The sequence below is a fragment of the Ambystoma mexicanum genome, chromosome 3q, assembly GCF_040938575.1.
Source record: "Ambystoma mexicanum isolate Mex_15411 chromosome 3q, UKY_AmexF1_1, whole genome shotgun sequence".
NCBI classification, from domain to species: domain Eukaryota; kingdom Metazoa; phylum Chordata; class Amphibia; order Caudata; family Ambystomatidae; genus Ambystoma; species Ambystoma mexicanum.
The window spans coordinates 726,253,322-726,278,422 of record NC_090926.1 but is presented as its reverse complement, the minus strand read 5'-3'; the positions used below and the strand labels follow the sequence as shown (position 1 = coordinate 726,278,422).

The 25,101-nt window shown below is 44.5% G+C and overlaps 1 protein-coding gene across 1 annotated transcript in view; it reads left to right on the top strand.

The window, feature by feature from the left end:
* Positions 1-25,101, top strand: part of MGAT5B (alpha-1,6-mannosylglycoprotein 6-beta-N-acetylglucosaminyltransferase B) — a 1,313,368-nt gene that overhangs the window by 1,269,591 nt on the left and 18,676 nt on the right. The window contains exons 15-16 of the mRNA XM_069654653.1: positions 9,884-9,958; positions 12,856-13,109. Coding sequence (XP_069510754.1) covers positions 9,884-9,958; positions 12,856-13,109 — 329 coding nt within the window. The remainder of the gene's footprint in view (positions 1-9,883; positions 9,959-12,855; positions 13,110-25,101) is intronic.

Sequence of the window (25,101 nt, the reverse complement as noted above, 5' to 3'; positions counted from 1 at the left end):
CAAATGCGGAACTTCCGGTCACTTTCTTCAAAGTTGTCCAGTTAAACCACCCAAGAAGGTGGTTGGAGCCACTGATAACGAGTTATTGACACCTGGTTCGGGAAACGACCTAGCCCGACAAGCGTAGGGGTCCGCTTGCCGAGCTTGAAAACAAACTCTTTGACCTCGCATTTTGTCATGCCAATGGTGCTTGTGAACCCAAAACAGCCTCAGCAGTTGCATGCTATAAAAGCATACATAGACAGTGGAGCTATTGGAAATTACATAGACCGTGAATTGGCTTCCAGGATTAAGCTTCCTCTCCGCCCGAAAGTAACCCAAGATGTAATTACTACAGTTGATGGAACCGAAATAGCCTCAGGGCCTGTAATGCATTGCACAGTTGAAATCACTCTGGTGGGTCAGGACGGACATCGGGAAGCAATCGTGTTTGATGTGATCAAGGCCCCACAATTTCAAGTACTTCTTGGTATCCCTTGGTTAGAAACACATAATCCGAGAATAGACTGGCGAGCAAAGAAGATAACTTTTCCTGATTGTGAACCAACCTGTTACCCAAGGAATCCAGCTATGGGTCTAGCCTCTGTAACTTCCACCCCTGTACAGCTACCATCTGAATACCAAGAATTCCAAGACGTTTTTCAGAAAGAGCAGGCTAACACCTTACCTCCCCATCGATCTTACGATTGCCAAATCGACTTGGTACCCAATGCACAACTACCTTGTAGTAGGATTTATGCTCTTACTGAACCTGAGAACCTGCATTTGCGCCAGTATTTGGATCAATACCTGGCCAATGGCTTCATTCGCCCATCAAAGTCACCAGTCTCTTCCGCTTTGTTCTTCGTACCTAAAAAGGAAGGAGACCTTAGGGCCTGTATTGACTACCCCGCCCTAAATCAGATAACGATTAAGAATCGTTACCCTTTGCCCCTGATACCTGAGCTTATCGACCAAGTAAAAGATGCTCGTGTGTACACCAAGCTAGATCTCTGAGGAGCTTACCACCTGGTACGTATAAAAGAGGGCGACGAGTGGAAGACTGCATTCCGCACCAAATTTGGGCTCTTCGAATCTCAAGTAATGCCCTTCGGTTTGTGCAACGCACCTGCCGCCTTTCAGTACTTCATGAATGATGTTCTTCGGGAACTTATCGATGTTTGTGTCATCGTTTATATTGACGACATCCTGGTGTATTCCTCCACAGAATCTGATCACAGAAACCATGTTAGGGCAGTTCTTGAGAAATTGCGCCAGCACAAATAATTTGCCAAGCTCGAAAAATGCGTTTTTCATACCACAGAAGTGGAGTTTCTCGGATTCATCTTGACACCTCAAGGAATCCGAATGGACTCGCGGAAAGTGGACGCCATTCATAAATGGCCATCTCCTAGCTCTGTGAAGGGAGTGCAAAGCATGCTTGGCTTTGCCAATTTCTATCGAAGGTTCATCCCGGAATTTTCTCAAACTGTTCAACCCATCACAGCTCTCCTAAAGAAAAATAAACGCTTTGAATGGACTCTTGAGGCTGAACAAGCCTTTCAGGACCTGAAAACCAAATTCACCTCTGCACCTGTATTGAAGCACCCGCGCCCAGATCTCCCTTACATCGTGGAAACCGATGCATCCAGTTCGGCCATGGGAGCTGTCCTGTCGCAAAGAGACCCAGAAACTAACCAACTACACCCTGTAGCGTTTTGGTGCAGAAAATTCTCTCCACCTGAACTCAATTACGCAATTACCGACAAAGAACTACTGGCTATTAAATCAGCTTTCAAGGCTTGGCGTCACTATCTTCTCGGTGCAAGACACACCATCACCGTAATTACGGACCACAGAAATTTGCAGTATTTAAAGACGGCCAAAGCTCAATCTTCGCGACAACTCAGATGGGCTTTATTCTTTGCGGAATTTGATTTTGTAATTACCTATCGCCCTGGCTGCAAGAATGGTAAGGCAGATGCCTTATCCCGGATAGGCATGGAAGAACCCAATTCGAGTTTAGAACCTGTGCCAATCATACCGGAACAAAGAATTCTGGGCTTGACTTCATTGCAAACCATTGAGGACATCCAAGCTCAAGTAAAACAGCTTTTTGACTCTTCTGCCTTACTGGAATGGAGTCAAAAGGGTCCTCACTACACCGTTAAGGATGATTTACCCTACTTCCAAGAGCGGTTATTTCTGCCAAGTAAAGAATTGCAGGAACTTGTCATTACCCGTCATCATGATTCATTAATGGAAGGACACCCCGGTATCGCGAAAACAGAAGAAAAGATCAAACGCCACTTCTGGTGGCCTTCTTGGAGAAAAGACATAAAGTCATTTGTGTTGTCTTGCGGAATCGGTGCCCAAAATAAGAGTCAAAAGAAAAGGCCAGCCGGCCTACTTCAACCTTTGGACATTCCACCAGCACCTTGTGGTGGTTACAACACGATTCTCGTAATAGTGGATCTATTCTCCAAAATGGCCCATTTTATCCCTTTAAAAGGATTGCCGTCAGCTTCCACCTTGGCCAAGGAATTTATGGAAAATATAGTGCGGTTATATGGTTTCCCTTCCATATTAGTCTCAGACCGTGGAAGTCAATTTATCTCCCACTTTTGGAAGAATTGTTGCCAACTAGCACAAATAGACGTGCGGTTATCCACCAGCCACCACCCCCAGACCGACGGACAAACCGAGAGAACCAATCAGACTCTCGAGCAATATCTGCGGTGCATGTTACACCAATCCGAGTTAAATTGGAAAGACATCCTTTGGATTGCAGAATATGCATACAACAATTCAGTGCATTCTGAAACCGGACAGACTCCTTTGTATACCCTGTATGGTCGCCATCCTTGGACCTCTGACCTAGATCCACCTCTGACCCTGGAGATGCCTGCAGTAAATCACCTACATTCCACAATAACCCAAGCCTTCAAAGAAGCTACAACCCACTTACAGCAAGCCAAGAAAAAGTATAAAGAAAACGCTGATTTGCACCGAAGTAAAACTCCTCCTTACCAAGTAGGAGATCAGGTATGGCTAGCAACTAAACATCTACCCCTCAAGGGTCAGCGAACTTTTAATCCCAGATTCTTCCGGATTCAGCTACGCCCCGGCGCCTAGAGGAAAAAAGACAAGAACAAAGGTGAGAGGGAGAAAAGGAATAAGGAAAGCTCAGTTTCCTTTTAAGTCTTACCTGTTGGATTATTCCCACTGCATTTCGGGTCCTGCCGCTTCCTGGCATCTCCGGACCCCGGCCCCTATGGGGAAAAAAGACAAAGACATTGAATGAGCGAATGCAAAGACATTACCTGAGCGCTCATCCAGAACTGTTTCACTTCGGGTCGGCGCCATATCTCCGGCACTCCGAACCCCGGCCCCTAAGGGGAAAAAGACATAAGCATTAGCGCTTGCTGCAATTAGACAACGAACATTATTATTAAGCTTGAACTTTTGAACAGAACTTTTACAGCGCCTTACCTGAACAGTCAAGCTTACCTGGACTCCCATCAATCCTCAATCCAGTGAAGTAACTGGGTTTCAACGCGCCCCCGCATCAGAAGCAGGATGGAGAGCTCATCCTTCCAAACCCTAAGGAGGGTATCCAACGAGCCAGGGAAGCCAGAATAGAGGGGCCCTTCCTGTCCATCTTCAGAGTTCTGCGCCTTCGACGCCACGCCTCCGTGGGAACCAGGTGAGCGTTACACCCAAGCAGGACCACATGTAGAAACTAAAACACAAACCTCTCAAAATATGCGTAGAAAGGACGCTGACATAATGCCTGGGGCTTCTGGAAAACACCCTGTACCTCTTAGTAAAAAGACAAACTCCATCCCAGAATCGAGATACTCTATGTTGTTAGCATGTCGACCTGAAGTCTCTCCTGTTTAGATCATGAACCGTCAGAGCATCTTAAAAAGTTTCTCTGATATTTTTGAGCTACAAGAAATTTGATCTGTTGATCTAGACCAGATTGCATTTCCCAATCAAAATAATTTGGGCACAGCATTAATATGGACTCGGTCTCTAGTTATATACAACATCATCTGTGCTGCAGAGGTTGCTTTATTTAACCTGGGATTCTTGATTACATCTAACTGTAATAGAAAAAGTCCTTTAAAATCTTGTCTCAAGAATCCGCAGAATTTTGTCTCTTACACTCCTAGACAAAATGCAACAGAACATAAAGAACACAGTCACATCACTAGAGTGTAACTAGATTTGCAAAATGATTAAGTAAGTTTAACAGTAATCAGCTGGAATACCCAAGGTTTTAGCCACTTCATTAACAATGCTTGTTCCATATTAGGAAATTATGATCTCATTTTCCTTCAAGAAACTTGGTTAACCAACTTTCCAGTTTGGAACAATTATGATATTAATCTGGAACCTGCCATACGAGCAACCAAGGGTAGACCAATGTCAGGATTGCTAACTGCTATGAATTCTGCAACCAATATGCAATTGCATTCCTTGCCTATTGCATTGCATTCCTTGCCTACTGTTAATTCTTTTATACAATGTTCCTATTTTGTTATTAACCACTTTAAAATAGCATCTATCAATGTGTACTGGAACCCTGTGGGCATTTCGACTAATTTGTTTTTTAAAAACCTGACATCGTCAATGGAGCATATCATTCTGAATAATGGCATTACTCATTTCATAATTGCAGGTGACTTGAATATTCATCTTACAAATAAAATTGTCACAAAAAATCAAGACCGAGTTAAATCTTGGAATACTTTTGCCAAAGCATGGAATCTAGTAATGTTGAATGGAACGAGTGCGACTGACTCACCACCAAATCCAACTTGGGCCAGCCGCAATCAAAGCGCGACCATCGATTATATTTTTGTCACCAGAAATCTGTTTGATCACACGTCAGAATTTGCAGTAATATCATCTGAATATAGTGATCATAGACCGCTAACCTTTAAATTATCCTTGTCATCTGCTCCGAGTCCACAAAGACAATGGTTTCAAAGTGCGGTGATCCCGAATAATTTACAAAATCGACTAAAATGGTCGGAACTATCTCTTATTAAATATAGAGATCATCTGAGAACCTATCATCAAACTGGTATAAGTGACCCAGGTGTGAACGGTGTGCCGCCCTTTGATTTAATGCAGATGTATGCAACATGTCAGCATGCCAAAGCAAAAACGTTGCGTTGCGTTGATAATAATACCATCAGACTCAGAAAAGCACTATTTAGGAAGCAGAAACGTCAAGTATGTATGGTACCAGCAGTAAATAGAGATGCAGCTTTGAAATCCATTAAAACAACGTATAAAAACTGGATGATTGAATATAGACGCTCTTTACAACAGAAAGAGGGTGACAGCATGCTAATGCATATGCAAAATAAGAATACTGCTCAGATTTGGCAGCTACTTAATACAACCAATAGAGCTCTATCACTAACCACACAGCTAAATGGTGTCAAAGAAAATGATTGGATAAATCATTTCTTGGCCATTTATGCGGCACCATCACAACAAGATGCTCTAAGTCTTAAGCCATCCGTATTCGATCTACAATTTGACGAAGATGATATTCGTCATTTTATTAATAAGGCTAGCTTGTCTAGAGCCCCTGGTCCTGATGGACTATCGAATTTAACGTTGAAAAATAATGTTGATCTATGGGTGTCAATATTGTATATGTTATTTAAACTGATCATCTGCAATCAGAAGCTCCCTAAATCCTGGACCCATTCAATTATCGTGCCAATATACAAAAAGGGAGACCGCCAAAATCCACTGAGCTATCGGCCCATTGCACTTTTGGATGTGCCCAGAAAAATCTTCTGCAGATTAATTCTGTGTGATTTAAACGCTTTGTCTCTGGCTAATCATCGCAGAGACCCTTTTCAAACAGGATTTGTCGCAGGTTTAGGTACCTCCATCAACCTGACATTGCTCAATATTTTCAAATCATCATGTATTATACAAAAACAACCTATATATATGGTTTTTGTGGATTTCCGCATGGCATTTGATTCTGTCGACCGAAATCTTCTTATGAAAAAACTATTGAAATACAAATGCCCAGATTCACTGATAAAATTGGTGAATCTTTTGCATACTGATACGTCCATACAAATAAAATTGAATATGGAAGGCCTCCTTTCTAAGTCTATTTCCACCGCCCGAGGCCTGAAACAGGGCTGTATTCTTGCGTCGACATTATTGAATCTTTTTCTCTTGGATATTGCAGATGACCGAGCCCTTATTGCCTCAGACTCTCCAAAGATACAAAACCAAACTATTTCTTGGCTGCTATATGCAGACAATTTGGTTTTAATTTCGCAGACTCCAGCGGGTCTTCAAATCCTTCTAGACACATTGGATCGTTATGTATGTAACAATAATCTAACGGTGCATGAAGATAAAACCCAAATATTGATACTGAACAAACCAAAAGCCTCCTTTTCAAACAAGTATGAGTGGTCAATCTCGGGAAAAAAGCTAGAGATAGTTTCAGAGTATAAATATTTGGGGATGAAGTTCAACAATTTAAAATCGGATAAATGGACGGAAGCCCTAATATCATCAAAAATTATTATGCTAACTTCCCAAGCAAAAATAATTCTAGCCAAATACTGTAAATTCACATGTAACCCAATCATGACTTATTATCAACAAAAGGTCATACCTGTGATTACTTATGGAAGTGAATCAATGCTGCCCAAAAATCCTAAATTCTGGAATCAAATAGAGGCAAAGTTTTGGAAATCTGTGCTTAATTTACCAAAAAGCACTCCCTATATGCTATTAAGGTTCGAATTAGGGCTTCTGTCTATTCATTCACAAATCACATGGAAAATGTGTACATTGTTAAGGAAATGCATACTGGGGATTTCTAATCAAAATAGCTTAGCTATCTTAGCGAACCATCTACTGACATCAAATCAGATATTCCCACTCAAATGGCGAAACTTCGTGTTAAATGCGCTAGCCAATGCAGATATCTCAATTGATCTACTGCTCATAAATCCATCTAGAGCTAAGATCAAATTATACCAGTTCGACTGGATTCTATCGCAACACTATTGCATGAAACTGAAAGATTTCGATAGGAATGTCTTTGGTCGTAAGAGATTCCGCATGATGGCTGATTACCTTGTGAAATGTCCTTCTCCTGTTCTTAGACAACAAATTCTAAGATTTCGTCTGAACCTATGGCCGGTTGGCGAAATTTTAATCAGACGAGGGTTGGTTGAAAAAGATCTAATACATTGTCGATTCTGTAAGAAGACATCTCACATAGAAACTCTTTGTCATATTGTCACAGAATACGAGTCCTTTGCAGCAAAACGAATGAAATTGGCCAAATGTATGGAACCTAAGTTTAATACAAGATCTGTAAATGAACTTTGGGCTGAGATATTTGGTACAAAAAAGATTTTGATAAGAATTGCAACTATTAACATACTTGACGATGCATTTCCATATGAACAAAAGAGTAACATAACCACCGTGCGAAAATGAAAATACAAATCTGATGATGATGAAATTTGATAATCTTGGAAAGATCTGTGAAAGATTTTGGTTGCTTTTCTTCTTTTCTTTTAAATCATAAGTTTTGTTATTATGTATTAATTTTCTCTGTTTTCTCTTAATATGTAAGATATAATTCGATTGATCGTATTATAACAATGATGATTTCCTTCTTTTTTAATATGTATTTGTAAAGCTGATATTCAACTAAATAAAAAAAAAAAAAAACAATCTTTGTTTATTTGCAAGAAAAAATCAATCATACAATAACACATATATAACATGCATAAACATCAATCATAGAATTCGTGTTTTTCTAAAATATCATTCTGTCCTCTTAAATCAAACCTACACAAATCCATGTAATTAATCACTTTACATGTATCTAAATAAACAATAGTATGCACGGCTGTACCTTGAGAAGGAAACGAGGAGCATAAATGACTAATGCATAATTGGACATCAGAAATTGCTTCTAGCAAATGGCGGATTGGTGCTAGCCAATCGAGAAATTTGGAACGCAGGCCATCAGAAAAAATAAAAGGGCTATAGCAATACAGCCATATTGGTTTGTAGTTTCTTTTTAAAGTAAATGGGGCATGTGTGATAGGTGTGGACCCGATTTCCCTTAAGATACTTTTGTCACACCAGATGACAACATCCTGGGGTGCTCATATGGTTAAGTCAATTTCCGTGTGTGTGCTTGGTGGTATCTGCCTAGAGCCCTCACCAAGGCCTATCCCCCTCTTGGGACTCTAAAAGCTAAGGTGAGTGGGCCATTAACACCAAAGCCTACCGTGGTGCCACACAACCAATAGGCTTGGCATACGATTGTATATAGCTAGGATAAGGCCACGTTCACTGTAAGCAAAATGCTTGGAATTAATGCGTAATTGTTTACTTTCTGTACCTATTCTATTCTAAACGCCAATAAAGATATTTGAAAATAAATAAGGCCACGTTCAACTTTTCCCAACTACATCACTCCTCCATGCTGCCGTTTATTACAACCATTACCCTAGCCCTACTGCCCCATCCCACCACAAGTACATCTCCCTTCATCCCCTCACACTCTGGCTACCCTCTTCCAGCCTCAGATCCCTCCACAAACCTTCACTCACCTGTGCACCACTGCTCTCCCTTCCCCAGGCTCTGCATCCTGACTGTCACGTCATTGTGACATAAAACAGAATTACTAAAACGAATGCCACCATCTTGGTTTTTATTCTTTTTCAAGGGAAATCGGGCATGGTTGATAGGTGTGTACCCAGATTTTCTTTCAAATAGAAATGATTAGCCTCCTGGATGATAATCAGTGGGACTAATCGTGTTTAGGACTTGTAATGCGGTTCAGCTTTGGTGGCAACTGGCTTATTATTGGCAAAGCTCACGTGTGAAAGAGCTACTTAACACTTTATTAAATAATATTCTCTTGTAATAAAGGAGCCTGTTTTGTTGGGTCACTACCCCAGTGGACCTCAGCGTCCTCCTTAATAATTGTTGACTTAAAAGTCACGGTCGCATGACTGAGTAACAACGGAGATTGCTGGCTCCCTTACTCCATTCGAAATCAAGATGCAAGAAACTATGTTACTGTTAGCTAGTATCATGCGCCCTTATCATGTAGGAGAAAAAGGAAGACAACCACTGCCTTATTGTTCTCCAAGTTGTACACTTTGAGCTTTTAATTGTGCATTGATTCTAAAGGTTGCCCTTTAAGATTACACGTGTTTCGACGTCTGCATCTTTTTCAAACCAGGGCTAGTCAGTTCGGTTTGCAATTCATATGTTTAATACTTAGATTGGATAGTCATGGGTTAAATCCCTGTTTGTCAGCGTGTGCCGTTTCAAAGAGTCCCCCAATAGATGCAAGGAAGAGTACAACCATAAACACGTGTGTATAGTTAACTCTGACCCTTGGTTTTGGAATGGGACCAGCAGCCTGTGATAGGCAACTAATGGCAAGCAAGACCTGAGGTAGATCAAGGTCAACATGAGTAATAGCACTGCCATTGATCATGCAATGGCAAGGTCAAATCACTAGGATCCCTGGCAACTCACCGGCCTGTTAACCATGTGTTATCTTATGCTGAACGACCCTGTGTCTTCCCTGAAATAGGTTTACTCCAAATAGGTCTGGAATGGGTTCCAGAAGGTATGGGGTGAATACAGCAAACTGGTGAAAGCTTCCCCATGATTGGTCCCTGCTCCACCAGGAATTGATTGATTGACGTATGGATGTGCTGAGTGCAACACGGCATGAAGTGACTGCTGTCTTGTAGGATTGTAGTGAATTTCCTGCAGATAGAGTGGGATCCAGCAGGGATGCCAGCCCATAATACACAATGTTAATCTTCCTGTTTGACTCACTTTCTCCTTTCTCCAGGTGGATCCGTTCCTGCCATTTGAGTACACCTGTGAGGGGATGCTGGAAAGGATCCACATGTACATCCAAAACCAGGTGAGTCCCTCTGTATGCCACTCTCTGCTGTAGCACGTCTGAGGAGAAACCCATCTTAGAAACTGTTCCACACAGCAAGCGCGCCTTCCTTGCATCTAAGATGACATGTTGTAGATGTGGGCCCGGTAGACACCCATACACTTCTTACTCACAAGTTGCCTAGCTGTCATACATTTTCCTAGCTGCCTTAAATACACAGCTGATATTGGTTTGGATAGCCAAGATTGAGAAAAGTCTGCAAATATGACAGTGTCTGCTCATGTCTAGGGCACCAGCAGACACCGGGAATCATTGATCACGTGTTAAGAACAGCCCATAACATTTGTCTCTCAACAGTAACCTAAAGCAATTCGTTGGGTGCCTCGATAGTGTCCAGCAGGGCTTGAAAGGGTGTCCCACAGAAACCAAGGGGAATAAGCAAGGTCTTTTGCGCTGCAGAAGCAATCCATTGGAATGAATATGGGGTATCTGAGGCACTGTACAGTAGGGGAACAAGGTTCCAATACAAATGGAAAAAAGTCGACATGTTCTGTTCGAATGCTTGGCTTTGGTTGGCACCCGTCTTTAGCTTTTTCAGCGCTTTGTTCCAGATGTAGACTTGATAAACACTGAGTGGTTTTGGGCCAGGATTTTAATAAACAACATTGGATGTATCAATTTTAAAATGTGTGGAACTTGCATTGTGTGAAACGGAATGAAGGTTTTCTTTTCATATTGTATACATTTGTTGATATATGATGTAATGAAATATTTGATGATTTGTGTGTTTTAATGATTTAATATGAACTGATATTAATTGATTTCAATTGAATTGTAGTGTAACAACGTTTTTTATTTTAGTTTTTCATTTTTGCAAACGTTTCTATTTAACCAAATGCAAATAAATAAATAAATACATAAATAAATAAATAAATAAATACATAAATAAATACATAAATACAAATGGGATTACGGGAGAACAAAAATAAAAAAATAACGAGTGAGAGTAAGTCAGACCCAGGAGATGAAGTAGTGAATGCAGGTTGGGTAGGCAGTGGGCTGATCAGACAGGCTTTGGCTGTTTTTCCTGATCTCTTGTAGACATCTAATTTTCAAGGCACATAGAAGCTTGCTTTCTTTTACATGTCTTTATGTTTTGAGCACTGTTTTAATCCGAAACACAAAATAAAAAAGGCCACGTCTTGGCTTCTACTTCAGGCCACGCTTCTGCATTGTGGGTGATCTTTGAAGTCATCCAAGATGGAGTTCTGAGGGCTTTATGACTTCTGTGATGTGATAGCTATACAAGACAGCAATAGTTACTCTTATGGAAGCCAGCCTAGTCCAAATGGAGTTGGTGCCCCCTACAGGCACCTTGTGTCATGAAGCGGTTCCGCCTCACGCATCATAGCTTTGGAGACTTCACTGAGTGTCCACACTGCTCTAACATGCCTCCTGGCGTCCTGGGTTGACTGACAGAAGCGGACCATGTCCTGCTTCTAGGTTTTGAGAAATAGGATGCAGAGAAAAAAGCAGCAAACATTCAATCTGAGAACTGTGACTGAGCTACTAAAATATAGGCTTTACAATAGAAATAAACATGGAAGGAGCACGCGTTTGCCTTCATGGCTCTCACACCAGGGGCTGACCACATTTCTTCAGCTTCGTATATTACTTAGAAAGCTACGCCTGTGGCATTTACTTACTAATGCTAATGCTCCTGGGTCAGGGGCGATAGACCCCAAGGGACATCAGCAGGTCAGTATAATCCCAGGCTAGTTAAAGAGCAAAGTCAGAGCTATGCACGTGCCAGACGACCCCAGAAGTGAGAATCGCATGATTTCCCTGCCGGGGGCTCTTCCTCTGCCCTTGGACAGTCCCGCGGGCACACAAGGGTGGCCCTGCATATAACAGATCTTTCTGAAAGGTGGGCAGGTGGGGGCTACAGGAGGAACAGAGCATTCATGGATTGCTGCCACTTTCTACCCGTCGTCTGTGGTAGCTTCAGATCCGCACACTACAGACCAGGGCATAGGCGAGGAGGGCAACACAATGTGGGTGCAGACATAAGAGTAATTGTGGTTAGTGAGGGGGAGGGGGCGGTTCAAGAAGAAAGGAGAAGGGGCAAAAGAGAAGAGCTGGAAATAGAAAGTGAAACGTGGTTGGATCCTGCATCTGCAGCACAGGAGCTGCAGTGGAGGAATTGGTGATATCTGGAGTCAGCCATGCAAGGCCTGGATGGAAAGGGTTGGCGCTGGTATTCAGAGGTTGGGCACATGATGGTTGGAGGGCGGGTTGCAGTCAGAGGCAGGTAGTGAGAGTGGGAGGTTTCCTATTGAGCTTAATGGGAAGGGAGTGCAAAGAGAAAACAGTGAAAGGACCCACGGTAAAAAAATGCAGGAAAGGACCTGCCTGGACGGTGGGGGTCCTGATGGGTTTTCTGAATATACCTCATTAATATTCATAAGGAGAACTGTGCATACATTTAGAATCATTGTATGCAAATTAATGAGGGGTATCCTGAAATTCAAACCGGGATCTGACCCTTGAGACCTGTAGTTGGACATCCCTGCTTTATGGGTTTTGGGTGTTGTGTACCCCAGCGAAGCTAGAGATCCAAAACACTTCACACTCAACAAAAAATCTCCTGCAATAGCATCCTTGCCGTCTTTCTTCATTGTGCCTCTGGCATCCTTGCCCCTGGTGCTTCAGTGTGTGTCTGGATGTCTACTGACGCTTAGTAGCTCCTGGCGGCAGGGTCTTGAAATAATTGAAGCAGGCATTGTTCTTAGAGCCAGGATCAAGCAACCAGCCTGCACTGTCTGGGGCTCTAGGCTCTGCTCAATAATTCATGTTTCCTTGCACAGCACATTGACACAATTTGCTCTCTTGATTATTAGTTTGCTGTTCCTTCCTAGGATTTCTGCGCTAGCAGCCCGACACTGGGGAACAACACCAGCCGAGCCACTGAGCCCCTCCCTCTGCTGAGCAACACCACAGTTCTGGTGTGGCCATCCAATGTGAGCAGTCCGCAAGTCTGGCCCCCGCCAACATCCATGCAGGTGTGGCTGTCCGGCCCCGGATTATCCTGCATCGAGACCTGCCAGGAGCACGGGCGCATTTGTGAACCAGCCTTCTTCAGGCTCATCAACAGAAAGAACACATTTACACAGTAAGTGTGCCTGATTCCAAAGCACATTATGTGGGCGGTCAGGGGTGTCTTAGATTGGGGGATGTGGGGATTTATTCTACTCTGTCTTGCTTCCCCCCAAAGAGACTGATGTTGAGGGGAAGAATGAATTAGTACATGTAAATATACAGTTCCCCAGGCGTTGTCACTAAAAGCTGGAAGAAGACATGGCTTATGTTTGGTCTCCTTGTCACTAGAGGTGAGAACATGGCCTGCATAGCTGTGCTTTCTTTGTCACTGGAGGGTTGGACATTGCAGCAGTTCTGTCCTATAGTTGCTACAATGTATTTAATGGCAGAACTGCAATTCTTTTCACAGGTGGGCAGAGCATGGTATGGCTGCTCATTTTGCAAACCGCTTGACACTGTAGGGCTGAAAATGTCCACGCCTCAGTTTTCACTCACTCCCCGCACCATCATTAGAGAGCATGACAGGGCATAACTACAGTTTTCTTTCTGCACTACAGTAGTGCTGTGTTTGAAATGTCTGTAAGTCAATCTACTTGTCATAAAATAGTGCCTTGCATTTCTCACTCCTATTCTGCAGAGGGCAGAGTGGGGCATGGTCCCAGATCTGACTTCCAGTCTATATATGGTAGACCCTGTCCTTGCTGAATTTCTCCCATGTTGTCACTAAAAGGCAAAGCATGGCTGGCTGCAATGTTCTCTGCCTGTTGCTAGTGCTCCTACTATGGCATAAATCAGGGGCAGCATCAGGACCTTTCGACCATTTCAGTCGACCTGAGCCTCTGCCCCCATGTTTTATTAGAAATACATTCTTCTTTAACTGTTTACATTATAAATCACTGTGCATGTATAGCGCTGCATTTGTTGGCCCAATCTAACTTCAGCCTTGCCATATCTTGAATCATGCTACTTTTGTTTCACTTTTGTTTTTCACCCTGCTTTTCCAATATGTTAGCTAAGCAGGTGCTGCCTTTCTACTCCAGGCACCTGACAAGGTTTCTAGATAAGTCCAATCTATGAAAGTGTCATCCAAACAGGTGTTCCACTGGTTCTCTTGAACCATCAAGGACCATACTGACACGCTCGCTCCAGCCTTGGCCGATTTCTCTAATCACTCTTTCACCACTGGAACTTACCCTCTCTTCTCAAGCATTCCCTTGTGCATCCCCTCCTCAAGAAGCCATCTGCTGATTCTACCTGTCCAGCAAACTATCGCCAAATCTCTATCACCTCTTTCCTTGGCAAACTCCAGGAAAAGCTGGCTATCTCCCAGCTTACTCTCCAAACTGAATCTGTTGGTTGTTTCCATGACCATCGGTCTGCTTCAGAGCTGCCAGAGGCACGGAAACTGCTCTCCTTAGCAACCATGAAGATCTGCTTTCTAACCATGATTCCAGCACTCCTTCTGTCCTCATCCTCCTTGATCTTTCCTCTGCCTTTGATATAGTCAAATACTCCATCCTGATCATTCGACTACATGAGTGCCTGGGCATCACAGATCAGCCCCTGGAGTTGTTGACCTCCTTCGTCTTGGACTGCCACTCCCATGTTGAACTTGCTTCATTTCTGTCCGTCACCTTTCTCTCTACCTGTGGTGTGACCCAGGGCTCTATCCTCTCACCCTGGTTTTTCAATCTCTACCTTCACCTCTAACTTTCTGTGTTATGGGGATGACACTCAGCTTTCCTTCAGGCTCCTCTCAGCCTCCTCTCCTCTCTCGCCCACGATTCAGGATTGGTCCCCCTCAAATGATTTCTGATTTAATGCCAGTAAGATGGAGATCCTTCTCATTGGGACTCTTGCTCTCGCTTTCCCTCTCTCACTCTGGCTGCCCTCCTTTGGCCCTCTTCCTTCATCTACCTGCGAGGCAAAATAAAGTTGTCATCTTCAACTCCACTCTCTCTTTCTCTCTGCACATCCTGGATGTCGCCAAGAAGTCCCACTACCAGCTGCACCTCCTCAAAGGTACTCTTCCCTTTCTCACCTTTCCTCAGAAGCTCAGCTCACTTTTTCCAGAGGCCTGGTTCTCTCTAGGCTGGACTACTGTAACAGCCTCTTTCTCAATCTGCCTTCTGCAGCTCTCCGCCCTCTGCAACTATTCCAGAATAGGACTGCAAGACTTTTCCTTGGCCTCAAGCCCAGGGAACGTGTCTCTACAGCCCTAAAATCTCTCCACTGGCTCCCTTTATTTGCAAGGATAAAGTTCAAGACCCTTTGCATTTTCCACGAGGCTTTCTGGGGCCAATGTCAGCACTACATCCAATGCTCTCTACCTAAATACCTTCCTTCTTGATCCCTTCGCTCATCTACCTCCAACTCTCTAAGGGTCAGACACTTCTACAGGCAGAGAGTGGGGGGTAGAGCTCTCTCCTCTGAAGGTGCCTCCCTCTGGAATGTCCTCCCTGCCCTCACAAACTTGAGCTGGTCCAACTGAATTTCCCGAAGCAGCTCCAATTTTTCCTCTTCTCAGCTGCTCTCTCTCCCTCCCTGCTGACCTACCTGTCTGCCGCACTGACTGGTTGCTTGGACACCCTCAGAGTCTGACTGGATACCTGGCTCTCTCTTGATCAGTCACCCCTGCACTACCTCCAGGCTCCGTGCACTTAGGGGCTGTAACCGTAACCTCAACAGTCCCTTGCCTCCTTGCACTTACCCAGAACCGCGCTGCCCCTGTGCTGCGCTTACTCTGAACATCGCTGCCCTGTTTCTCTCCCTGGCACACCTTTCCCCTTGCACTTCCCCCCTCTTTTCTCCCCCCTTGCACTTCTCATTCTCGCACTTGCAAGATCTGAATAACACAAGGCCTAGTAAGATTGTTTGTCTTGTCCTCCTTCTGTCTTCCCCCCTGTCTCGTCGCGCCTAGAAACACTTGTGTACAGGTGCATTATAACTAACTAAGCATATCATATATTATTTAAGGCATCCACCTCAGCGCTATTCCTCAGGGCGGAGTCCACCTCCAGCAGCTCGAGCTATCACCTCCCTGTGTTTCCGCTATGTTAACTCCTTGCGGCATGCTTTGCAGCTGTGGTCATTAGCACCTCCTTCATGCCTTTTCACTACATTGGCCTGGTATCCCCCTTTGGCCCTCGTGGCAGGGTGGAGACCGGGACCGGGTTCTGAAAGGACTGGAGCCTGTTTGTAGCTCTCGTTGTGTTCTCCTCTCCCCTGCGCTTTGCTCCCTGAGACTGAATGTTTGCCTGGACATATTGCGACTGGGGGCTTGCATTTTAAATGTGAAGTTGTATACAAGTCTGTTTGTTCTTTCTTGGGGAGGCGTTCCCCTCCTGCTTTGCGAAGCCCCCCAGGTCCTACGTTTCCCTGTTCCCGTCATTTTCCGTGACATAATGCCATTTTCTCTCTATGATGTAGCCACATCGCTCATATCAGGGGAGCTCCACAGGTTGAGAGACTGTAGCTGAGATCTGTATTTAAACCGCATGTCACTGCTCCTTTTCCAAAAAGGAGTTTGTTTGTTTGTTTATTTTATTTGTATAGCGCTCCAAACCCAGGGGTAGAAGGGCACTTAAGAATACGGTTACAGCGTTGAGAAGTATCTTTGTGTTGCATACTTCGTGCATACTTATAATACATACATATATATATAGATTTATCAATATACAGTTACAATATACATGCAGTACATGAACCAGTTACCGCACGGGGGGTGTGAGGTCTGGTGTTAGTGGGGCTACTCTTTGTTTAGGAGCCAGCTGATGACCTGCTTCGTGAAGATCTGGAAGGACTCGATAATTTTGATGTTGAGAGGTAGGGTGTTCCAGAGTTGGGGGGCAAGTACTGTGAAGCTTGCCCCTCCAGCACTTGTTAGGTGGAATCTGGGCACTGTCAAGCATAGAGTATTGGAGGATCTGGTGGATCTGGTGGCAGGTTTCATGGTGAATTTGTTAGCTAGATATGGCGGTGCTAGGTGGTTGAGGGACTTGTACGTGAGGCAGATGGTTTTTTAATCAATTTTTTGGCGTATGGAGAGCCATTTGCAGGCTTTCCTAGTAGCAGATATATGCTCTCGTCTGGGAATGTTGAGGGTTGCGCGCAGAGCGTTATTTTGTAGTACCTGCAGCTTGTTAAGTAGGATTGGTTAGCACCTAGGTACAGGCTGTTGCAGTAGTCCAGTTTGGATTGTATGAGGGCTCTGGCGAGAGTGAGGCAGCTGTTGGGTGATAGGAATGGTCTGCTGGCCCTAATGAGCTTTCCGGTGTAGGCAGCGGCTGAGGCGGTCATATTGGTGTGTTTGGAGAGGTTGGTGTTGGCATCCAGATAGAAGCCAAGGGTTTTCACGGTTTTGGCAATAGGGATGGTGTGACGATCAATCGTGATGTTATTGTAGCTAGGATTGAGTTTAGTTAGGGTGTTGGGGGAGCCGATGATGAGGAGCTCTGTCTTCTCATCATTCAGGAAGAGGCCATGCTAGGCCATCCATGCCTGAATGATCGAGAATATTTCATTGATCCGGTTGACGTCTGCTTGGTAATTGCCTGTGATGGTGAGGAGTATCTGGGTGTCATCTGCGTAATTTGTGTAGGTGACACCCAGACGGTCAAGTTGGTCAAATAGATGCTTTGTAAATATATTGTACAGAGTGGGGGATACACAGGATCCCTGTGGGACCCCGCATGTGATGGGGATGGGGTCTGCTGCAGCTGTTGTTGAGAATACCCGAATGGTTCTGTTTGCCAGGAAGGGATTGTATCCATGTGATGGCAGAGGAGGAGAAGTGGGCTGCGGTGACTAAGTGTCTACAAAGGATTTCATGGCTGACCAGGTCAAAGGCCGCTGAGAGGTCTAGGAGGAGTAGGATTGCAGCATTGCCTTTGTCTTTTAATTTCATCAATCTGGCTTCTGAGATCAAAAAGGGCGGTTTCTGTTCTGTGTTGAGGTCTGAAGCCAGATTGACATATTCCTAGCAGTTGGTTGGATTCCAAGTATTCCTGAATTTGGATGTAGGCAACTCTGTCCAGGATTTTTAGTAGGAAGCGGTCTGTGGTGATGGGTCTGTAGTTGGTGGGTATGGCTGGGTCGAGGGATTGTTTTTTCAGGAGTGGGAGAACCCTTGATTGTTTTAGGTTGCTGGGGATTGAGTTATTGGTGATGGATAGGCTAATAAGTTTGGTGATGAAGGGAGAGCGCTCTCTAGCTGCATCTTTTATGATCTGGGCGGGGCAGCTGTCTCCTTTGCAGTTTGAGGGTTTCAAGGAGGTGATGATTTTTTGAACTTCCGTAATGGTGACTTTCTTAAACGAGAAGCCCGAACTAGTATTCTTAGGCATGGGTAGACTAGGGTTAGTGGCCTTGTTATTGGAGAGTTGTTGCCGTTTGTCCTCAATTTTGGTTTGGAGTCCTGAAATTTCATTGTTGAGGGCATTTTGGATGCTGGTGCACCAGGATTTGTCTTTCAGACAGGTGTCTGGAGGTGAAATAGGGTTTTCTAGTTCCTTCAGAATTTTAAATAATTCTTTGGTGGAGGATCCTGCCTGAACATTCCTGGTGTTATATACATCTTTTTTGGTGCAAATTATCTCGCTTTTGTAAAGTGAAGATAAGTTTGTGAGGTTGGATTTGTTTTCCACGGAGGGGTTAGTCTTCCAAGTGTGTTGTGCCTTGGCTTTCTCCTTTCTGAGTAATTTGAGCTCAGGGCTGTACCACGAGTTCAGATGAGCTTTAGGTTTGTCTTTGCATATTTTCAGGGGGGGGGGGCAACGGTATCCATTGCCCTAGCCATGGAATCATTGAAGATGTCAATCAGCAGGTTTAAGTCAGCGTTGGCTGGGAGAGCATTATGGGTGGGTAGGACCAGTGGTAGTAGGGCTTCAGCAGTGATGTCGCGTTTATTCCTGGTGGACAGGCTGGTGCCGGGGGGTATTTATTAGGCAGTACCTGATTGGTGTTGACCTCAAGAGGGATCATGTGATGATCAGTCCATGCCAGAGGTTGGGGGTCTTTGCAGGTTGTATTGCAATTGTAGGTTGCTACCCAGTCAAGGGTTCTGCCCGTTTGGTGGGTGGGGAGTACAATGAGTTGAGTGAAGTCATGTTCAGTTAGGACATTGGCAAGGGATGCAGCATGTGCATCGTTCGGGTCCTGGTAATCGAGGTTGAAGTCCCCAAGGATCATGATTTGTGCTGATGGTTTGGAGTTTTCGGTGATAAGGGATGTGATGTCTTCTTCAAAGACCCCAGGGGGGCCTGCGGGTCTATATATGAGGTGGAGGGTGATCATGGTTGTGGGGGAGGTTTGCAGTTTGACAGTTAGTATCTCGCAGGATGTGAGTGACACTGTGGAGGCTGATCTGAGGTCTAGGGAGGATTTGGAGATGATCGCTACACCTCCACCTCTAGCGTTAAGTTTATCAGCTCTGAGGATAGAGTACTTGTCTGGTATGGCTAGCGATAAATGTGGTCCAGACGCCTCATGAAGCCAGGTTTCTGTTTGGGCTAGGAAGTCGAGGTCATTGGTAAGGATGATGTCTGCAATTTCTGTGTGGTGGGCAGCCAAGGATCTGACATTGAGTAGGCACCTTTTAGTGGGGGAGGTATGGAGCTTATTTAGCGCATTGTGCTTTGTATTGGTTTTGGTGTTAGGTTTGGAGTTGGGCCTAGTGGTTGTAGTGGGGAGCCTGGAGCCTTATCTGTCGTTTCGGGCTGTGGGGTTGGAAGTAAAGGGGGGGGTTGGGCCGGGAGGCTTTGGAGTGGGCGGGAAGTTTAGTATTCAGTTTAGTTTAGTTGGACTGGGGTGACTGTGTGTAGTGTTGGTGGGGGGGCCTGAGTTGACATGGGAGGTGTGAAGGTGATGGTGATTGGGGGGGAAGGGGAATACAGAGGGTAGGAATGGTGTGGGGCAGGGGATGGGGTGGTGTCTGGGGCACCCTAGTTTAGCCAGGCCGTCCTGGTAGGCTGTGTAGCTGTTACTGCTGCTGGGTACGTTATCCAGCGTTATGCAGAAAGGGAACATGATTAGGGCAAGCCAGAAGATCATGGTCTGATAATAGCGGTGCGTAATGCTGGAGGCTAGTGGCACTAGTGGGGGAGCGGGCCAAACTATAATTGTTAGTGGCTAGTTTGAGCTGGGTAGAGTTGTTTAGAGGGGCAGTAGCTGGTTTAAGAGTAATGCACTTGAGCTGAGGTGCAGCAGTTTTTGAGGCAGGGAGTGATAGTTTAAACTAGAGAGCAGAGGGGTAGCCTCTATCTTCAAGATAACATATTTGGCTAGAAAAGCAACCAGATTCAGTGGCACAGTTAGTCAAAGTACACCTTGGAGCGCTATAATCACTTTGGTTGAAAGTGCATCTAAAATCGAAATTGCAAGGCATAATGGGGCACATTAGAGCAGAGTACATAGCATGAGTGGACTAATATGGGCCAATCAGTCGCAGGGGGGTAGTGGGCAGTAACAGTAATCAGGAAAACAGTAGACAGGGTGGCAGGGGAGTGTGTCCATAGTTATGAATGGGCATATAGTCTCCATAAATGAGTGCAAGCACACGCTTACTGGTATTGGTGAGGCAGTATGCAGGTTACCTTGTGTGGAGGCAGATCGTGACGAACAGGGGGTCTGGCAGACGGCAGTCACAGGCACAGAACAGGCATGAAACAGGCACTAGCCCTGTTTCTGTGGGCCTTGGGGGAGGTGGGCCGACTTCCCCTGTCGGCGCCCAATCAGAGAGTAAGTAGGATGCAGTGCCTGATTCGAGTTAGGCACTAAGGGCACACAAAGGAGTGCGGGCGGCCATCTTGGAGCACCTTGGTACCTCGTGTACCATACTGGCATTGAAGGTGCTGTGGCAATATTTCTCAGCTTAAATGTTGGTGGGTCAAGCTGTTCAGCATTCAGTTTGCAGCGATCCAGCAGCTAATATTAATGCAGTGAAAAATGAACGATTTTCATGAAAAGCGCATCCGATGTCAGTGCTTACCTAAATACTTCAGGGGTGGCATGGACTTCATGCAGGGGGGCCCGCTGCTCCAGCAGAGGCGGGTCCGGGACCTGGGGCTCCTGCTCCTAGGCTAGGTGGGTGGGAGTGATATTTCTTTCTGAAAACCTGTTTCTATTTCACTTTTGTGTATAGTACCAGCGGTCATGGCTGATCATGCGTCTTGCCAGGGGCACCCCAAGTGGACCTTTGAAATGGGTCCCGGCTCACCTTCAGCCAACCCTGGCATACACGTACCAGTGTTGCTGGATAGCAGGGCATGTCTGCAGTTCCCTCGCCTCCCCAAGAAAGGGCATTACAGTACTGCATGTCTCCATCCCAGAGGTTTTGTGAATTAGGGCGACCCTACAACTTTTTTTTTAACTTTCTGAACTTCTAGCAAATGCCCCTTTAAGTGCATTTAAGAGTGAAATTCTGACGTGGTTAATACTCGAGCCCGGCACATCAAAAAAGCATCAGAAACGCTACCAAGGATTGTAGCCATCAAAGCTTTCATCTGAACCATCATTTCTTCATGTGCCACTAATCGCCACCTCTGCATTACTGTGCAATAATCATGATGTTCTTGTACACTGATCACACGTGCCTTGCTTTTATGCAACAACCACCCCACTAACATATGGCGAGCCAGCAACCACCCACACAGCGCAGACTGAGTCAGCCCCCTCAGTCCGAATTCTGAAGGGCCTGCGCGCTTCTCAGAAACACATAGAAAATCACACCCGGCGCACCCGGAAGTGACCCAGAAGTGAACTGTTTACTGTGAGAGCACGCTGAGCAAAGTTTGTGTTGCGCGGCTCGTGGATCTTGCGGTCTTTGAAACTCAGCGGCGAGAGGATGTCTTCAAAGGCAACACCTTTGTGCCTGACCAACAACCTAACTGTGACTGGAGACAGCGCATTAACACGCCTTCATCCCCGCCCACTCCCTCCTACTAAATCCGAGTGCGTAGCGCACCCACGCGCACACCCGGAAGTGACCCAGAAGTGAACTGTTTACTGTGAGAGCATGCTGAGCAAAGTTGGTGTTGCGCGGCTCGTGGATCTTGCGGTCTTTGAAATTCAGCGGCGAGAGGACGTCTTCAAAGGCCACACCTTTGTGCCTGACCAAAAAGTAATCGGACTGTCTAATTGTTTAATTTCAGCATTACCCCCTTGTAGCTATTCAGCTGTAGCTGTAGCTTTCAAGCTGTCAATCATACTGTGAGCTGCTTTTTAGACCCTCCCCCCTTCTTTTTTCTCTGTTTTGTCATCCTGTCCTGCAGCCTAACTGTGATTGGAGACAGCGCATTAACACGCCTTCATCCCCGCCCACTCCACCTACTAAATCCGAGTGCGTAGCGCACCTGCGCGTGCACCCGGAAGTGACCCAGAAGTGAACTGTTTACTGTTCACTGTGCACAGTGAGCGGTGACGGTACGGCACATTGTGTTATTGTAAAACCTCTGTGTTAACTAAATCCAAACATGGTGAAATTATATTCTTTGCAGACTGACATGCCGCTAAATATTGAACCATTGCGAGACAAATTGCAAGATACACATACCACCCCGAAGAGTAATAACAGTGGCCCCCTAAGTCGTGGGCCAGCAAGGAGTCGCTCTTTATCACACACGAGTGACATTAGGAAATTTTATGCTGATAATATACCAGAATCCCATGACGAAATACCGAAAGAATGCGAGGTGAGCTGTAAAAGTAACAATGGGGATGATAGATACATCATGATTAGTCCAGAGAAGGTTGCACCAGAGCTTCCGGGCCCGATAGATATATGTACATCTTCGGACTCTCTGCTTGCAGCTTTTTCTGAACAAAACCTCTTGGGTGAGTTTTCTATCCCTACCGACAACAAAATCGTGGCAGAGATCATGATACATGAGGGCCCCGGTGTGCAAAATGTTTCCCCTTCTGATACTATCGTTTTGGATGTTGTTGATAACACAAACAATGCTGATGAGACAAATGGTAATGAAATGGAAACACCCCAACGTGAAAGCAAATTAGTGGATTTAGTTGTGCAAAAGGAACAACTTGGTTCAGAAGCTAGGCGCAGACCATTTGTCTCAATCACCAGAAATGTTTCCAGAATGCTCTGCCGATTCTTCGGCGTTATCTATATCATTTACTCAACATACATCAAAACGTTCTAAACGTAATAAGAAGGGATTAAATTCTAACCAAAGCCCTCCTATGATGGCTTCTTCTGAACTCACATTACAAGCCATGAACACGGCGCTCTTTTCTCTTGCCAAACTGTATGAAACACTTGATGCCAGATTACGTGATCAACATTTTTTTCTAAGGGAGCTGCTGGAAAACAAAAATACCTTGTGTCAGGAACCACAACCTAAAATCTCTAATGATTTGTGTAATATTTCTAAAAAAGAGATGAAAAAAGTGCTCACAAATGAGGTGAAGCAAACGCAAACTGACTTATTCATGAACTGTACAGTCGAAGACAGAGTCAGCTCTAACTGTGTTAGTTATGAAGAAAGCAGGATCGAAACTATCGATCACCAAGAGCAGAAAGCGGCTGAAACCAAGACTACAGAAGATAAAATTGCTGGAAAAGAGAGTGAAAAAGAGCCTGTTATAGGGATTAACCCATCTGTTGTCTCCTCTATGGGCAAAAGCGAAACCTACAATATATTTAGCGTGACAAAAAAAGGGAAAAAACAAATTTCCACTATTCCAGCTGAAGGCAAGAAATCGAAGAATCTAAAATTGACGAATAATGTTAAGAATAAGAATTCGAGTCAATTTATCAAACGACTTACCACCCCTGATAACAGAATAAAAGAAAAAAGTGCGGCTATTGTACGAAAATACATAGCGATCAATAGAAGCAAACCGAGTCTACCGGGGATACAATTGGCCCCTAGAGGAAACACAGATGGTCCATCCAAGGAACTCAATTATGAACCTCTAGATAAGCTGGTAACTGAGATCTGTAAATATGAATTGCCCATGGATAGTTTAAAAACCTTCCCGCCCTCAGAAAAAATACAAACTAAAGAACAATGGGGAGAAAATTAAAAATCTGTAAAAGAACCCACATTTATAACACTAGAGGAAAGGCGAGAGGAAATTTTGAAATCCATGGGTGTTTTTCACACTTATAACAATTTGAATGCTGGACCGCAAATGCCTAATTTACAGTTCCGAAATGCAAGACTGTCAGAGGGTCTTGCTTCATGTACTAATGACCCTATGATAGCGCAAAACAAAGCTAGCTTTGGAGGGAATTCAGAACTGGCATATGTAAAAAAACAAATGGTCCCGCCAAAACATCAAGAAAAGACTAACAGACATAACAAATGTAGCGATTCTTCTCACGTGAGCCTTGTACTGCAATGCAGACGAGGCGAATTCGGCTTATATGACCTACATCGCTCTTCGGTGTTAAACATAATGCAAAGTGTACAAGCGCTACAAGAAATTAAGTCTGAAGATTTTGCACAAATTGAGTTCATTGATGATCATGACAAATCTGTGGTTAAAATTTGGATGTCGTCTGCAATTGTAAAATACTCCATATGGCAAGTTAGAAATGAAATTTACGAGCTGGGGTTTTTATTAGATAATCCTACAGTCGCTGTAAAAGCTAACAGCATGGTAACATCAAATATGGCTAATATATACCTCTCAAAGCATGTGAACACATCAACGAAACATATTAATGAAAAGGTGCGAATTGCAGAAAGACAAATTGATCCAATGACAATTAAGTATTTCACAGCAGATGATAACCTAAAATAATAACCACATTTGCACAAACCAAAACAGTGAACCAATGATAGCTAGCAGTCGATGGAAAAAAAAGATCTTTTCAACTTGCTTCCTGGAACACCAGAGGACATATGCATCTTGGGTCTTCTTCTAAACATGTCCTAAATTCCTTTGATATTGTAATGCTACAGGAGACCTGGCTGTCTATGCCTCCAGTATGGGAAAATCACACGATAATCTTTGAACCCGCTATTAAATTAGCAAGAGGGCACCCAAAAGCTGGTCTCCTTTCCGCTGTAAAATCAAACATTGGAATGAGAGCTGAGAAG